At 41.4% G+C, this 19,007-nt stretch overlaps 1 protein-coding gene across 5 annotated transcripts in view; it reads left to right on the top strand.

The window, feature by feature from the left end:
* The window catches only part of LOC144053496 (DENN domain-containing protein 5B-like), a 56,050-nt gene that overhangs the window by 12,844 nt on the left and 24,199 nt on the right, over nt 1-19,007 (top strand). For all 5 annotated transcript variants that reach the window (XM_077567996.1, XM_077567999.1, XM_077567998.1 and 2 more), the window contains 4 exons: nt 835-1,549; nt 4,524-4,711; nt 9,958-10,455; nt 18,229-18,460. In XM_077567996.1, coding sequence (XP_077424122.1) covers nt 835-1,549; nt 4,524-4,711; nt 9,958-10,455; nt 18,229-18,460 — 1,633 coding nt within the window. The remainder of the gene's footprint in view (nt 1-834; nt 1,550-4,523; nt 4,712-9,957; nt 10,456-18,228; nt 18,461-19,007) is intronic.

Genomic DNA, 19,007 nt, shown 5'->3' with positions numbered 1-19,007 from the left:
TGCATGTTTTTGATGTCTCCCTCCTCGAACACAGCTGAGAGGCTCCTGCAGAACGTAATTATGAGCTGATGATTTGAAATACCTGGATTGAAGGCAGGAGACACAGAAAACATGCAGGACTGCGGCTCTCTAGGACCGAACTTGCCTATACCTGGGCTAGTGTGACCTGTCCATGAGTAGCATTCTGCTTCTAATTGGTGAGCTTGGGAGGCATAAGAGACCTTTTATAAAATGCAGCAATGACAATCACAATATTGTGTTATCTGACATCACGATTTAGATGCAAAAATGATAAATTGTCCAGCCTTACTCACAGGCTTATATTTTTCAGCCACTGTGAAAATGTAGAAATATTGACTCCATTCCACGCTGTAAAACAATTACTGCACTTTACTAAGTATTTAGTTGTGACTGTCTTCTTCTTGTATATACATGTATTTGTATTACTGCCACCTGGTAGCATAGGTGCACACACCAGAAGGCGTAGCACAATGAATGTGTGAAATCATGATTCACAAAATGTAAAATTGTTCACATTCTATTTGTATGTAAGTGATATACAGTAGGGTGTTATTTTTCTACTAAAAACAAAATATTTTATAACAATGTTTTATAGGGGGCTTTAACGGATTAATGACATTTCGTTTTATTTAATTGCGCAAAGATAATTTGTGATATGAGTTTTGAGTTGAAAGAGTGGTCATGGAACGGATAAAACTCGTAAATCACGTCACCACTATACAGTTTGTGCCTCAGCCTAGTAAAGGTAGGGAAACATTGCACTGTCTATGATATTTATTTGTCGTTGATGTTACTCTCCCTCTATGTCATCAGCTCTGCATGCCGAGGGGGCTTTCTTTCCGCACGCAGGCCGACCGCCTGGAATCTCACTTCCACTCGTTCACCGTTGGTTTTGAGGATGGTTCGCGGTGCTATGGTTTTGTCCTCACGTTCTACGAGGAGGTGACGGGTGCGCAGATCATCACAGCCATGCAGACACTTCACAGGATGCACCACGTGGAGCACCACTCCGCTCCCTCTTCTTCTGTCTCCTCGTCCGCCTCCTCGCCCTCCACCTCCAGCATGGACTCACTGGTTAGCAGCCTGGATGACTCTGACGGCGAGTGTCCAGCCACAGGCAATGGCGCCGCCACCACCTGTCTGGGTTGCACCGGCTCCTTCGACCCGTCTCATGACACGCTGTATGTATCCAAAGCTCTCTGCCTACTCACGCCACTCCCCTTCCTTGGAGCTTCTCGGCACTTCCTGTCTCAGCTGCACCAAGCCGTCGCCTCCCAAACGGCGCCACCTCTACCGCTGGAAAGCTACATCCACAACATCCTCTATGAGGTGCCTCTGCCGCCGCCCGGCCGCTCGTTGAGGTTTCACGGCGTGCAGGGCCCCATCTTGTGCCAAAGGCCCAGCCCTGGTGAGCTTCCGCTCGGGGAGTATCCTCTGGGAGAAGCCTTCTCCCTGCTTGGCGTGGACAACATGGTGCAGCTGCTTACCTGCTCACTCCTGGAGACACAGATCCTGCTCTACTCTCAAGGTATGGAGGTGTTCTTCAGTACATGTGTTGATATTTTTATTAGCTACACCTGGACAGTGGTTGGTTAAAATTGAATAAGTAATGCATCAAATATCAAGTTCAGCGTTCCCATTGGATGTCATTGAGACATTTACTGCCAGCCATTTTTAAGGCAGAGTTCCTCAACTTGGCCCGACGTTTTAGAGCATTTTGACTGATCTTTCCGGACCCACAGAATTTTGTATTCTGTGACAATATAAGAACCCAACCTATCAAAAATCATTATTAGTAATGTACTCTCTTCTTTCACCAGAAAAAAAAGTTTGTTTCAACCTTTTCTGTTCTTTTGTAACCAGCCGTAGAACATGGGTTGTTAGTTTAACCAAAAACATTGGTTTCTGACCAAAAAGTGGAGAAAACAAGCTTTTAGCGCTAAAATCTGAACAGTGATTTTCTTCTCTAAAACAACAAACATATTTCAGAATGGCTTTTGGTATCAAAATAATAAAGTATTTACCAATATACACACCCTATGTGCGACACTGACGCACTGGATGGCATGTCATTGTCAATCATGGGTTCGTATTGTTTAGTGGCTCTTTACATGCCGACAATCATCTTCGTTCATTCATCCAAGATCTCCATCTTCAATCACAAAACATAAACTTCTGCTAACGACTTCGACTCATAGTCTGCCAATATACAGAATTGCCTAAAGATTTCCAACTTCCAACCTGTTGCCATTTTCTCCTGTCATGGAGATTTTCATGATTTCTCGCCCATGTTTAGACCCTCACAAAAGCACCATTTTTCTTTGCAAACAATGCATCGCTACGGCAACGGAGTGCAACAAAATAAAAAGCTTTCGATAACTTTTCATCTTAAACATCTCAAGATGAAACACACCAAGTTTGAAGACGATCGCATACATTTTGTAGGAGGAATTCGTTAAAATATGACCCCTATGAAACAGCCCCCAAAAATGGCAACAAATTCCAGTAAATTAAAATGGCGGACTTCCTGTCTGGTTTAGCATATGGCTCTAGGAGACTTTTTCGTACGTCGTGCGCTTTTATATATGCCTCAAAATTATCACAGCGCTAGGTGAAACGTACAACTCGGAATGCATCGTTAAAGAGGAATTTTGGAACTCGAAATATGATGCCCCATGGGGGACTTCCTGTTGGGTTTAACATATGGCACCCAAATACTTTTTTGTACACCGTGGGCTGTTACATATGCCTCAAAATTTTCATGCTTCTAGGTGTTTCTTACAACCGGGAATGCTTTGGGTACAGGATTTTTTTCCCCCTTTGCAAACAGTGCATGCCACAGCAACAGTGTGCGATGAAATAAAAAGCTTTCAATTACTTTTCATCTTAAAATTCTGTAGGAGGAGTTCGTTAAAATATGACCCCTATAAAATGGCCCCCAAAAAAGGGGAACAAATTCCAAAGTAAATTAAAATGGTGGACTTCCTCTTTAGGTTTAGAATATGGCTCCCAAAGACTTTGTTGTACCTTGAGGGGCTGTTACATATGCCTCAAAATTTTCGTAGCTCTAGGTGAAATGTACAACCGGGAATGCTTCATTACGTAAGAATTTTGAAACGCAAAATGTGATGCCCCCCTCTCTCTGGAGAACTTCCTGTTCAGCTTAGCATATGGCACCAAAATACTTTTTTGTGCGTCGTAGGCAGTTACATAAGCCTCCAAATTTTCGTGCCTCTAGCTGATTCATACAAACGGGAATGCGTCATTAAGTAGGAATTTTGAAACTTAAAATTAGATGCCCCGTCATATAGTACATCAAAAACGTTAGATTTTTTACCTTGAATTCCCAGGTGTTGAGATGGACACTGACGCACTGGATGGCATGTCATTGTCAATCATGGGTTTGTGTTGTTTAGTGGCTCTTTACATGGCGACAATCATCTTCGTTCATTCATCCAAGATCTCCATCTTCAATCACAAAACATAAACTTCTGCTAACGACTTCGACTCATAGTCTACCAATATACAGAATTGCCTAAAGATTTCCAACTTCCAACCTGTTGCCATTTTCTCCCTTAAGCAATCATTTACTCAAAATATGTGTTGATATAAAATTTAAAGTGCTGCATCTCTGCCATCTAATGGTGTTTCTTTGGCAGTATTTTAGTTGCTTACACGCTTGAAATTCCCAGACAAGTAGTGTCCGACACTACTGCTCCCCAATGAAAAACGTTATTGACGTTTCTCTATATCAGTGGCAGTGAATGATAGAATAATTTAACTTGACTGCTGAAAATAGATGTAGTGGTGTATACCTGTACTTAAAATTGAATAGGAGTGTCAAGATGTTGTCCGACCAAAATAACCACAAAGCTAGGTGGATTTATTGCTGCCATGCTATTTTAATTTACACAAGTTGATGCTGCCGACGTTGGATGCAGTGATTCTGTGTGATGTGGTATGCCGGGTCTATCTTGTAGTACGTAAAAGAATCACTGAATTAAATGTTAAAACTGTGAATCATGCTATTGTGCTTTTTTTTTAACCCAGTAAGGAAAATTTGTGAAGTACACTTGTAATTAAGTTTCATGACAATGCAGTGTTTACCCCAGAAGATGCTCTTTTGACAGTTATTGACAGGAGGACAGAATTGCTTGTAAAAATCAAGCTTCATGACTGAAATTGACAGACCCATCCAGAAAGTCAAAGTAAAAATATAATTTTATCTTTATTTAAGTACAAGATCATCATTAAATGGGTATAACATTGTAGAGCGTTAGGGTACATGGAGGGATAAACAGTTGGCCAAATTTGCTGATGATTTATTATTATTTTTTTATATATATTTGAAGGGCTGTAATTGGACGGTTTATTTGGCAGGCCAATTAATCTGTCAGGCCCTAATTATGATGGTACTTGTAGAGCTGAGTATTCCTTGACGTGATGCTTGATGTAAAAAGTTTAGGGTGTCACTCATCTTCACCGCTCCTCTCCCGCCTTAGACTACCAGCGCTTGATGACAGTGGCGGAAGGCGTCACGACATTGTTGTTCCCATTCCAGTGGCAGCACATCTACCTTCCCATCATTTCTACACCTTTACACCACCTCCTGGATGCTCCCGTACCCTTCCTAATGGGCATCCAGCGCAGGGACGGCGCTCAGCGAGCCTCTCTCCACCTGCCGCACGAGGTGAGGAGCTCATTTGAAATTCCAGGTTGTGGGATGTTGTTGCATTTAACCCCCTTCAATTCAAAATGGACAAAAATGGGTTGGCTGGTTATTTCCGTGTTAAGGTCCTTGGGACTGCGAGTGTTGTCATTTTTTATTAAAATGCATTGGCGACAATGGCTCCCCTCACCTACTGCAAATGTAAGGGCATCATAGCCGGGTTTACATGGAGACTTCTTAGTCATTTCGATTGAAATCGTTCCGAATGAAGATCTCTGGTCATCTGTTTACATGTGACATGATCCATTCCGATCTGCCGTTTATATGCTCCCCCGTTTAATCAGATCAGCCCCGTGACGCACGGACATCGATCACATGATTTATAAAGCTGGAGCTCATTTGTCATTTAGCACAGTAGTTGTGATAGTGTGAACACTTTTATTGAAGCAGCATCTTGATAAAAACAAGTTTCAAGTACTTAAAAACAAGTTCTCCCCTTGCAGACAAGCTCTGGGGAGACACCGCCATATTAGTGGGTGGAACCGATGATATCAAGACGCATTTACGTCAAGGCAGCATACGCATGCCGGACGCAGCCTCGTCATTCCGAATGAAGTGTTTACATGACGCTCGTTTGGATTGACAAAAGGAATATACCACCCCTGTAATTCAGAATGAAATTCAATTCGGATTCAGCCATTTCATTCCGATTGAGGTGCATATGGAGCATTTCCATTCCGTTTGGCCGTTCAGATTCAATCTAATCGGAATACATGGCTCCATGTAAACCAGGCTATAGTTATCAATTGCTCCATTATTTTTTTTTTCACTCAAGCGACCATGTATCTAAAACTCATAAGGCTCAAACTTTTGGCTTGCAACATAAAGCATAAAAAAACGACCACGCATAGCCTCATAACTCAAAAATCTTTTTTTGGGGGGCGCTCGTAAGTCAAGGCATCACTGAACCGGACTCTTGCCATTGCTTGCAAGTGGCTCTGGATCTTTGCACAGTCCAGCTGCCAAGTCATGGCCGGTGAAACCGTGTCTGGGTGGTTGTTATGTAAATTAGCCCTACTGTTATGTAACATATTTTCAAAAATAGGCAGCTAACAAAATATTTACTTGGTGGCTTAGGTTCATATTTGATTTGTTTATAAGGCATTAATTAACCCTTAGATGCATAATTGGGGTCAAAAGTGACCCCAATGCTTGTTTTTTTGCACTGTTTGTTACATTTACATTTTTGTCATTTAATATTCCGTGTATTCCTCAAATAGGTTGCCTTTGACATGAGGCTATTTGGTTTTAGTAATTTTTGTATAGGTACCCCAATTTTCCCTAAGTGGGATCAAAAATGACCCCAAGTACTTTCTATGGAATTTCAAAGTTTAACCCTAAAAACATTTGATTTTCATCGACTGTGATTGTCAGATATACATTTACTTTTGATGCAAACATGTAATCCCAGCAGTCTGACCACCCTGGTCATTTTCTTACAGTAACACAACCATATACATGTACGACTTCAAAGTATTATCATCACTTTTATACATCATAAATTATGTGCTGTTTTCCACATCCATTGTGTTATCATCAAAGACATAAAGACAAAATATAATATACCAGCGTACTATAGCAGCCCAGCTAAACGACACCCCTACGTGGTGGTTGTTCTGGCTGGGGCAACGTTCCCTTCAAGGTGCAACACATTGACATTGAAATCAAAGTCACAACTTGCTCATTTCTCAACCAATTTTCATGAGGTTTACTTTTTTGTTGATGCCAAAATGTGCTATCAATATAGAACTTATGAAAAGAAGGTCAAACAATAATTTTATATATGAAATGTTATTTCCAGTTACATTGTCGTAGTTGCATTGCAGCACAATGGGCCGGCGTCCTTTATTTTGCCGTTTTTCTTGCAACGGGAAAAAAAACACACACAATGAATGTGCTAACATCTTTGCCCCTCCTAGCGTTGCATCGCAAATGCAGCTCAAAAGGGGTGTGCCATATCTACCTACATTCATATCTATGGTTATCATCTTTCATCTACTACTTTGTACTTAGCTACACTAGCCGACTAAACTAACACAACCGAACATCATTGCTTTTGTTGTGTAGAGAAACAGACTCTTACGAGCACATTTACTGTAATAAAATAGAACCTATTAGGCCTATTATAGGCTTACTATTATTGATTACTCAATTAAGTTGGTATCTGTCCACACGTGTTCCGCGCGCCGGTGTGTACGTGTATCTTTGTGCATGCACTTGGGCAGGTAGTGGTACATAATATTGACTCATAATTTTGTGTGCCTACCCAAAAATCTTCATGTTGGCATCAAAAATCGAGAACTTGCTGTACAAATGATCCTGATAAAGGTAGAGCCTATTATGGAGTTTGAAATCTCGTATGAGGAGACACCAGACTATTGTCTACCTGGGGTTGTCAGGCCATTTAGAAATGCAGGGACTCATGGAAATCAACCTCCAGTCCTCCTCCCCTTGATAAACAACCAAGCCAATGTAGTTTTGTGATGAAATGTGAATTACAAAGAAATCAATAAACATGCCAGATATGAAATAATTCTTTTGTTGACCAAAATCTCCAAAATCCTCATCTTTAACTAAAATGAAAGAAGTTTCTTCAAGTTTATAGAAAAAATTGCATTCATTAAAATTGGGGTCTTTTTTGACCCCACACATGGAAGAGCACAGGTATTAGTTGGTCATACATCTAAGGGTTAAAAAGTAAATTTTACAGTATATGTCAACTTTTAGCAGCATTTGTGTTCTTTCATGATATTCCTCTCGAACCAGATCTTTGTGACATTCTCTGCTCCACTAATCCAATCAATCGTGCGACATCACTGCATGCTGTGTGAATATTCCGCTTCAGCCTCTTTTAAAGTTGCCCTAGAAAGAAGGCAGTCGAGTTGCTTGGGGGCATGGATGAAAGCAGCGAGATAGTGAATAATTCATGTGAATTAATCATCACACTGCTTTTCTGTGGCGTAATTTAATGACATGGGGTGGGAAACAACCTTCAAAACAAACCAGGATGTGAAGAGAGTAGGAGGATGAAGCTGAGTAAGGCTGTGTAAGCATGCCTTCCAACAACCCCCGCCCCTGAGGTTATAATCTGACTGTCAGAGGTCGTTGCTCAAGGTTGGCTGTGCTACTTACAGTAGACTGTGACATTTCCCTAGGTATAGCTGCACAATAATTTCAGACCAAAAATTCAGTTTTTGCAAAAGTAAAAATGCTCGGATAGTTATTAATTTCGTTTAGTCTTGTGATTGTAGAACTTCCTACTGAGAGCTGTTTCTAAAATTTTAAGTAAAACTTTACAGGAGATGGTTAAAATTAACAATCAAGAGCAATTACTAGCCATAATGCAACCTATTAGGGCTGTTGAATATTTAAATTAGTGTTTACTATTTTTAGAATCGAGTGTAAATTCTAGCCGCCGCCCCTTCAAATTTCGAATGAAGGCAGTTGAAAGCTCGTGCGATTGCACCTTTTAATTAGTGTGGAACGGATCATCCTTGAGCCGTGATGCGTTCGGATCAAGCGCGAGGACGAGTCAAGCTAGCCACCACGCGCTGCGAAGGCCAACTTCAACACAATGCCATCCCAAAATCATTTTCAATCACTAATTAAGGCAAGGAAAGTTTATTTCTATAGCACATTTCACACACAATATGCTTTACACAAGGAAAGCAACAAACACCGCAACAAACAACAAGAAGCAAAGCAGAGAAAAGGAAGCTTACAAAATTTACTAAAATATACATTGACAATGTTAAAACATTAGACAGCAAACATTTAGAGTAAATCATTTTTTTTTATATTATTTAATGGGAAAAAACATGATTTAAATATGTTTAAAAGACCTTAATCAAGGTGCTACAAGTGCTACCAATTCAAAAGTTAGCCCTGCAGGCACCAGAGCTGAGCTTTAGCGTTTGCCAGCTCACTAATGGCAACTAAAAACTGTGTCGGGCGAACTCAGTTTACGGTACTATTCGCCCGGATGGCGACCTGAAAATTATTGCGAGTGGAAGAGTGCACCCGGACTCATGACAGCATGCGCTATAAAAACACGTTCATATGGTGACCGAATCAAAATAATAATAATAATAATAATAATAATACATCTGATTTATGTAGCGCTTTTCTAGACACTGAAAGACGCTTTACAATGGAATGGATACATTATTCATGCACTCACACATTCACATTGTGGTGTCGGTAAGCTACTTAAGTAGCCACAGCTGCCCTGGGGCAGGCTGACGGAAGGGTGGCTACCAGTGTGCGCCTACGGCCCCTCCGACCACCACCAAACATTTGCACCATTCATACACCAGTGAAAAAAAGAAAGAAGCCGGCACCGTTATAATTGCTCAAACACCATTGATTTTGCGACGAGTATCGCGAGACCGCTTCCGTACTTTTGCTTTTCCCATTCCAACGGCGAGTTTTTGTTTTGACGTGGTCAATCCTGTGGCACTTTTTTTTCCGGATGGCACATGCATTGGCAAAAAGAGGCAAGCCGTACTCTGACGTCGAGTGGAAGAACGGGCCATCATCATGCTTATTCTCTCTCTCTCTCTTTCTCTCTTTCTCTCTCTCTCCTTCCCCCTTCTCTCTCTTTCTCTCTCTCTCTCTCTTTCTCACTCTCTCTCCCCTTGTAAATGTGGAACATTATTTTCAGTTTTGTGACAGTATGACTTGAAAAAAGGACCATATTTTTTATCAATGGGTTGAGCTACCTGGAAAATTGTCAGGCTACCTCAATTTCCCATGTTAGGAGCCCAGTTGGCTCCTTAGCCTGGCTAGCTAAATCTCAGGCCTAAGACACCATCGTTATTTATGTGAATAGCTGGTTCGTTTTCGTCTGCCCAACTGCCTCTCCCCCTTGCTGGCGATGAATTAATGTTCATCGTTTTTCACAACTCAAAATTGGCAATTATTGCCTACCCCCCGCTGCTGAAAAAAAACCTAGAAGAAACACTGCTTTCTCTTTTTTATCTTGCCGTAGTAGCTCAGATCATCCTCTATTATCTTCTTGGGGTTTATCATGACGAAATGGCAAGAAACTGTTAAGGGGATGGAATTATTTTTATCAGGGATCTTAATTGGATGTTTTCAGCTTTTCCACTTTGCCTCCAAGATATAAAAGACTGCATTGTTTCGTCCAATCTTAATTATCTGATGGGAAAGGTTTATTTAGTTGTTTTTGTCTTACTCCTGCACAGGCCAACCTTTGCTTTGTGGACATTGACAACCACTACGTGGACTCTCCAGAGGATCTCCCCGCCTTTCCGGGCCAAGCCGAGCTGGTGCGGGAACTGAGCGACATCCTGCAGCGTTTTGGGGTTCCCCTGCAGGGAGGTGCCCTTGCAAAGCCCACTATGGCCTCCTCTCAGCTCAGCAGCCTGGTTCTGGAGGATTTGATGGAGGACAGAAGGAACGGAAACCTCGCAAGCGAAGAGCTGGAAGTGCTGGAGAGGCTGCAGGCTCTGGCTTGGAGGTGCGGAGAAGACAAGTTATCTGGCGAAGGCAAGACGCTGGGATGTGTGTGGGAAGAGGAAGAGGAGGCTCTGACTGATGCAAAGATGAACATTCAACTAAGGGAGGTGTTTGCCGGTTGCTTCGCTGCCATGTTCGGCCGCTATGAGGAGTTTGTTATCCACGGTGCACTCGATTTGGAGTCTTGGACGAGTAACCGAGAGGGAACATTCAACTTTGACAAGGTACAGTGAACTTCTATTTGTTTGTGCATGTTTAAATTTCAAATTCATTTAAAAATTGTATTCATAAGTTTTTCCCCTCCCACATGCTTTAACACATTTAAACTTATTGAATAGGTACCTGCTCATTGCCAAGGGTGACATCAGTAGCATTTCTGTTGAAAACACTGGCACAAAGAGCTTTTTGCAACATGGCTCTGGCTGATTTATTATACTCTGCTGCCATCTGCTGGCCGTTTTTTGTAATAACTACCATTGCTCTAAGCCGCCTCTTCATGTCAAAAGCTGCTGCTAAGCCTTCAGTTTGCGCTTGCATAAAAAAAAAAAAACAGTTTGGGGGAGTGAAGGACAAAGTATTTAAAACGTATTTACACGTTTTGAGTTAACAACAGCCGACAGTAGCTCTCACTTTCAAAAAAGGTTGGTGTTCAGCAGCAGTTTTCCAAAGAAGAGGTGAGGAGCTTCAAGCTACGGGTACTTATTTTTCACTCCCAGTTGAAGTTTACTGTAAAAACGACACATCAAAAATAAGAACAAAACAATGTACATTTAAGCACTAAAATGTTGAACAAAACCATCTAATTTTGTCTAACAAAAGTCTGCTGGTGTAATGCTAACATATAATGCGAAACTAGATGAAAATTAGCATTGATGACAGAAATGATGCACCTTATAACAACTACTACTTTAACACAATACTCATGGACATATGTTCTTTCTGCTATGTGGGAAAAACGATTATCATTATAGCTTAATTGGGGGCCTTCTCTGCCTCTCCTATTATGCTGCATCTCTTCTCTATATGCTGTCTGGCATGTTGTGGCACAACATTGCACTACAGTACATTGAAGCCGCACAACTCTAAATTTGGACTTGCAGAAGTATTAACTAACATGGAAATGTTAACATGTTTTTCGTAATGTAATGTGAATGTTTGTTAGTGCTATTAAAAATCTGTGGTATTGCAGGGGGCGGGGGTGAATTTTGATATAGCAGGGAAACACTGTACTTGAAACTATTGTAGTTGGACCCATTTGCCCCGCAGGGAATGAGAGAAACCGAAGGTGTTCTTTTGTTCGCTGAAATAAATCAGAAGTTAGCGGCTCCTGGTCCACATTAAAGTTCTGAAACTAATGGGACTTGCTGGGCTATCAGAGAGCTTTGGATTACTGAGAAAAATAACTGTTTAGTACTCAAATAACTCCAAGGGTTGGCAGTCGCCTAGCTGAGGGCAGTGCAGCTCCCTCTTATGTGCATCTAATTGGACTAATTGGCTGCAGTAAGTAAGTGCACCAGCAAGCAGAGCACAGAAAGTAGCACAGCACATTAATAAACATTCATTACAATCAAATGAAAATGTAGACTTGCTTAAAAGGATTGGTGGAAAAAGCAGTCTGAAGACCCGAGGCACTCTGTACTGTTGTAATGTTAAAAGTCCTTTATTGAGTATGAACTGCCGACACCTTTCAACGCTAGCGTGTCTTCATCAGGGCAGTTAAAAGAATCACCAGCTGGTGCATCTAAATACAAATTAGTCACTTGATATAATGGCATGTAACAGTCAAGAACAACAAAAGACTACAAACATGACAGACACATCAATACATGTACAATATTGTGAAATTAACACAAAGGCTCGCTACTGTTAAAAATAAGGTCAGAAAGAACAAGATACCGTGAAAATAAATGATAGACATATAGACTCATTACAACCTATGCAACAATATAGCAAAAAAACAAACAAAGAACAAAAAACTACAATATAGGCTTCAGTACAAACCCCTTAAGAAACAATTTGAACTGCTCAGAATAATAATAACAGAGGTAATGTAGACTAGTAATCTAACAGCAAAAGTACCATGCCTGTCGGAAAACTAAATTATTACAAAAACGGAGATAAATTAATTTCTTCATTAAGGCCTGGATGAGAAGTGGTGTTCAATGTGTGGATCGAAAAAGTCTCCCTCTGTAACAGTCTTTTTAATCTGCCCCCACCTCTAAGATCTGGGGGGACCACCGCAAGGACCATAACTTTTAAAGAGCATATATTTAGGTGACCCAAGTCTTTAAAATGTTTAGCTATGGGATAGACCAGTGGTGGGCAAACTCTGTCCTCGAGGGCCAAAGTCCTGCAGGTTTTGGATGTTTCCCTCCTCCAACAATGCTAGTATATTATCAGCTCAGCAAGCTCTGCATATGGCATATGCCTGATAACAATCCAGTTGATTTGAATCAGCTTGTGTTGGAAGAGGGAAACAAAACCTGCAGGACTCCAGCCCTCAAGGACCGAGTTTGCCTGCCCCTGGGATAGACAGTCCATGTTTTCACTGCGAATGGCATATTTTTGTTTGGCAAACTTCTCTTTTAACTTCCTTTTTGTGCGGCCAATGTAAAAGCAGCCACAACTGCAATCTACAGTAATTTAAAACAACAAATGTGGTGTTGCAATTAGCAAATGACCTGCAATGGAAAGTTTTGGAAAAATTAGAGGTAATGTTGATGTGGGCACAATGTATGCAATGTCCACAGTCCACACCTAAATATGCCAATTAGCCTAATTAAGAAGGTGCTGTTTTTTTTGGGGGGGGGGGGGGGGGGGGTTAACAGATAATTTCTAACTAATTTATCTTTCAAAGTAGGAGGGCGCCTTAAAGTGAAAATAGGGGTTCCAAAAAAAGAAGGGCCCAAAAAGGGGTCAAATGACAGAATATTTAAATTTTTAATGATAATGATTTTTATCATGTTGGCAATATTGCTATATTCATTCATTCATTTTCTCAACCGCTTATTCCTCACAAGGGTCGCGGGGGTGCTGGAGCCTATCCCAGCTGGCTTTGGGCAGTAGGTGGGGTACACCCTGAACTGGTTGCCAGCCAATCCGGGGCACACACAGACCAACAAACATTCACAATCACGCCTAGGGACAATTTAGAGTGTTCAGTTAACCTGCCATGCATGTCTTTGGAATGTGGGAGGAAACCGGAGTACCCTGAGAAAACCCACACAGGCACGGGGAGAACATGCAAACTCCACCCAGGAAGGCTGAAGCCCGGACTCGATCTCACGTCCTCAGCACTGGCCTTCGGACGTGCTAACCAATCAACCACCGTATTACCCATATACCGTATATTGCTATATTGTATTGAGCAAACTATTTTATTAGAAGTCTGCCGGCTGGGGCTTGGTGATTTAATTTATTTATTTTGAGAAGGTTAGACCTGTTCAGACTGTTGGCTTTGCAAAGTGCCACGGAGGTGCATGTTCCTTGTCCTCACTAGTTGTTGACTTTTCAATTATTTTTTTGTTACTCTTAGGAAGAAGCTAATATTTCACGCATGCCCCAACACTCTGCTGGAGCTGTAAACAGGGCTATAAATGAACTATTTTGATGACCAGCCAACATGGCTGGTGACTCCCTAAAGTTACTGGCCAAACACACTTTCCACCAGCCACTTGTTTTTTCCCAGTGAAAATCTTCCCAGATTTGTTTTCTTTTTGAAGCCCCTAAACATAAATTAACAACAGTATGTCTATGGCAGCATTGCTATTTTAAGAGATTGATGTAGGCCTAAATTAGAGATGTGTCAATTTTGGTCGTAGTTAACACGTTAAGATGTTTATACAGGAGTGAGCGTCTATGGGTAGGAAGGCTGAATGCCAATATTATCCAAATTACTGTGGCCATTGTTTTTATATTTTCAGAGGTTTAACTGGGCATATGACTCTAATTTAGGCCTACATTAATCTCTTAAAATAGCAATATGATCGGTTTGTTTATGATTGGTCGTAGTTTTCTGAAATCAAGCCACGTATGAGCTCCCCCCACCTTCTCTCACATTCTCTGATAAGGTATGAAGGTAACGGCTAACTCGGTTGGACTAATTCATAGTATGTATATAGAGGACCTTATTTAAGTATTATAGTCTGTTTTCAATGATGATGATGGCAACGTGTGATGTGTGTTTGTGTTTTTTTTACGTGTGTCATAATCACAGTATGTACTGACCAAGTTTCCAGTGAGGGCTCGTTTGCTTGCAGCAGCATCAATCAAAAACACACATTCCCTCGTAGGAGGCAGCGTAAAGTTAATCCAAGGGAAAAGACTTGGAACAGCCTCGGGTCTGGAGCATCTGACAGTTTAGCCCCAACACCAAATCCTCTGAGGTGAAATGCTACTGTAGACTTGCGTGTTGTCCTTTCCTGATAATGAAATGTGGTCTTTAATCTCGTTGAATTGCTCAAATCCACTTCTGTTTTTGTTCCGTGTTGTAGGGAAACAAATGAAATAAAAGGTAAGGCTTTTTTAATAAAGTTTAAAACGCAGGAAGAGCATCCCAGTACGATACAGTGGCTTTTATTTTTTGCCTGCCGCATTGTTCCAGTCGCTGTTAACAACACCGGAAGTTGATGCTCACAACAATCACTTAACTTCCAGGTTTTGTGAAAAAGGTCTATGCTTTTTGCATTACCAGCCATATTGGCTAGTAAATATTTATGACCATCCGCCAAAATTTATTTTAACCCGCATTTGACGGGTTGGCGGGTGTTAATTTAGAGCCCAAGCTTCCAGACTCGTCGAGCAAGATGGCGCCTGTGTGCGGCTTTGGTTTTATACAGATTTTTTTGTACTGATTTGTATAACTTTTTGTCATGCTAGCCTTTTTACCTGTGTATCAGGACAGATACACATGCAGAATGATTGACACTGATCACTTCTCCTCCTTTGAAGCTCAAATTATTAAGGTTGGCCTCACTAACATTTTCTATGGCATCCTCATCTATCGTCCTCCTGACCCTGCTGGGGTCTTTTTAAATGAGTTATCCACTCCAATAAAACTGGAAAGTATTCAAATTCTCGGAAATTTTAACCTTCACCTGGATGACGATACATCCAGCCCAGCAGTGGAACTTAATAGAAACATTTTATTTTAAGCAACATGTATCAGGCCACACTAATAGCAAGCTTACAGTATATAGCAGCAAGCAGATGGGAGGTAGAGCCTGACACCCACAGAGGTCCAATATGCACAAATTGAAAAAGAGGCTCTAGCAGCAACATGGACCTGTGAGCGGCTTAGCACATACCTGCTAGACTTGGAATTTATAGTGAGAACTGATCACAAACCGTTGGTTTCATTGTTAGGTTCTCGGCCATTAGATGATCTACCTCTAAGAATTCTTAGATTTAGGCTAAAAATGTTGATGTTCAACTACAAGATCGTACATGTCCCAGGCAAACAACTTGTCACTGCTGATGCTCTCTCACGAGTACCTCTGGGACCAGAAAATGGATCAGCCAACAGTAGTCTCCAGGAGGAATGCAGTGCCTATGTTAACCAGATTTTGCATCATCTACCTGCCACTGAAGATAGAAGAGGACTGACTACATATGCAAGCAGCTGAAGACTCTGATGGAAAAAGGATGGCGCTCTCACAGGAGAAATGTGGCTGAACACCTTTTGCCATTCTGGCCAGAGAGGAACGACATCCATATGGCAGAGGATCTTCTACTGAAAGGAAGAAGGATTGTCATTCAAGAAGGCATGCAGGGAGATAAATGCTGAAGAAGCTTCATGAAGGGCGTCAAGGTGTGACTAAATGTGTAGCAAGAGCACAAGAATCCTTGTGGTGGCCCGGGATAACAAGGCAGATTAAGGAAATGGTGGAAAGATGCGAAATATGTTGCCAGTTTTCACAAACAATAACATAGCCTTTGAGATCCACTACCTTACCGGCACGGCCGTGGCAGAGAGTTGCTGCTGATATATTCCAGTAGAAGAATGGTTATCAATGCGGTGGTGGTAGACTACTACTCCCGATATTGTGAAATTTCAAACCTCCCAACTCTGACATCTACGACTGTGGAGCGGTTGAAAGTGATCTTTGCAAGGTTTGGCGTACCCGAGATCTTGGTGACTGACAACGGGCCCCAGTTTTTGTCATCAGGGTTTGCCAAATTCACAGACGACTACAGATTCTGCCACAAGACCAGCAGCCCTCGCTACCCTCAGGGCTACGAGGAACCGGAGATTGAGGCGTTTGCACAATGAAGCAGCTGCACAAAAGTCCTGATCCTCAGAAGGCCCTCTTGGCTTACAGAGCTAGTCCAGCACATCTCTTGATGAGGAGGAGGATAAGATCAACAGTTCCAACCACTGCGAAAGCATTGAAACTGGCTTGGCTATACCTCAGTCTTCAGAGAGAAAAATGAGGACATTAAAGCGAAACAGCAACAATCTTTCAATGCCAGACACAAAGCACGAGATCTACCAGTTCTTGTACCTGGACAGAGAGTGTTGATTAGAACAGCGCGGACCACAGTCACGGTTTAAGGACCTGCTTCTACACCAAGGTCTTACAAGGTGGAAACAGATCAAGGGATCTTGAGAATAAACAGGGGTAATCTCACAGTGCTCCCAGAGACTCACAAACTTAAATCTCTATTTAGCTGCCTGACACAGGTAAAACAGTGCCTTAACGGCAACAGTCTCCAACTAAACACAGACAAATTGGAGACACTTATCAAACTCTCTGACAATGACAGTGCCACTGCCACTAACTGTAGTGGCTGTACAATTACGCATTATTCTAGTATGGCATAAAAAAAAAAAAATCTTCCCTGGGGTCACACATGCCCTTCCTGGCATTGCACCTCACGCCCCCATATTTGGGAAGGACTGGCCGACACGGAGATTGAGATTTTGCCATGAGTTAAAAAAATAATAATAATTGTCATCAGAGAATCAGAAATTAGTGAGGGGTTTTGATAATAATGGAGAATAGGTTCCCAAAATATCTGTGAATTTGTCAATGCTGAATATTCCTCTGTATATACAAACCCAATTCCCAAAAAGTTGGGACACTATACAAATTGTGAATAAAAACTGAATGCAATTATGTGGAAGTGCCAAATTTCAACATTTTGTTCAGAATAGAACATAGATGACAGGTCAAAAGTTTAAACTGAGAAAATGTATAATTTTAAGGGAAAAATATGTTGATTGTAAATTTCATGGTGTAAACAGATCTGAAAAAAGTTGGAACAGGTAGCAATAAGAGGCTGGAAAAGTAAAAAAACAACAACATCATGGCTGTGTAGGAAAAGGATCCGGGTATTGAAATAGCCACCTGCAGTCCACTTCTTACCTTACTCTTACCTATAGAGCACACTTGGCGCATCATGAAGCGAAAGGTGCAACAAAGAAAAGCCCAAGAAAGTTGAACAGTTAGAGAGACGCGTTTTAGACAAGAATGGGACAGCATTCCTATTTCTAAACTTGAGAAACTTGTCTCCTCGATCCCCAGATGTTTGCAGACTGTTGTAAGAAGAAGAGGGGATGCTTCACAGTGGTGAAAATGGCCTTTTCCCAACTTTTTTGAGATTTGTTGACACCATGGAATTTCAGATCAACATAATTTTCCCTTAACATGATACATTTTCTCAGTTTAAACTTTTGACCTGTTCTCTATGTTCTCTTCTGAATAAAATATTATAATTTGGCACTTCCACATAATTGCATTCAGTTTTTATTCACAATTTGTATAGTGTCCTAACTTTTTTGGAATTGGGTTTGTACTTCGTGTGACAGTTTCGTTTGATGGTGTGCCTTGCCCTAATAAAGTCTGAGAAACACTAATTTTGAGACATCCAACATTGATCCCAAGGGAGAGAAAATGCTCACATACGGCCAGTTTGTCCATGTGTTTGTATCTTAAGCTTAACCTGTAGCATCTCATTTAACTACATAATTTCTTTGTGGACTTTTGATATTCCAGGGTGCCTTCCTCTCAACTCAGCCTGTGACCCACTTGCACTTCCTGTCCCGCTTCCTGGAGACATCCATGTTTTCATCTTTTGCTGACAGCAAGGTGATCTCTCGCTGGGCTGATCTCGAGCCGCTGCAACAACTGTTTGACAGCCGCCTGGAAAGGGAGCGACTCTACGACACGGACCAAGCCTACCCTCCCGGCAGTCGCTACAGAAAAAGCTCCTCACTTTTTGAATCAGGTACCCTGGAAATCCACAACATCCTGCATCATTCTCTATAATTTTTTCCCTTGGTTGTCATCCTGCACCTTAAAGCAGCAGTCCCCTGCTACATTGCAGTTCATCGTACCCGTTATGTCACAGTGATGTACTTTTCAAGGCCTTCATCTGTTTATTGAACATTAGGAGTAACAGGCACGTGCGGGTTTTGACTATGGGTGCTGGGGCACATACCCTTTTGGCACTGATTCCTAAAAAGCCTCATGGTCCATTTATTTATTAAAGTTATTTTATTTTTTCATTTTTTTTGGTTTGTCAAGGTAATTTTGTTGCCTTTCAAAACTAAAATTCAGAAACATAATTTACATAAAATATACATAAAATACTACGAGACACGCCCTCATTCATAGCCAGGTCGCTTGCTGCTAAACTTGGGGTCGGTAAGTTGGTCGCTCCATTTGTATTTACGTAGTCTCACTCACAGTAAACAAAAGCCAAGGTCATAGAATGCAGAAAATTCAAGCAAAAAAATGTGTGTTATTTGATAGATCTTGTAGACATTATTTTA

Source organism: Vanacampus margaritifer, chromosome 6, assembly GCF_051991255.1.
Source record: "Vanacampus margaritifer isolate UIUO_Vmar chromosome 6, RoL_Vmar_1.0, whole genome shotgun sequence".
Taxonomy (NCBI): domain Eukaryota; kingdom Metazoa; phylum Chordata; class Actinopteri; order Syngnathiformes; family Syngnathidae; genus Vanacampus; species Vanacampus margaritifer.
The sequence above is the reverse complement of the archived record's forward strand: the minus strand, read 5'-3'. Positions and strand labels throughout refer to the sequence as shown.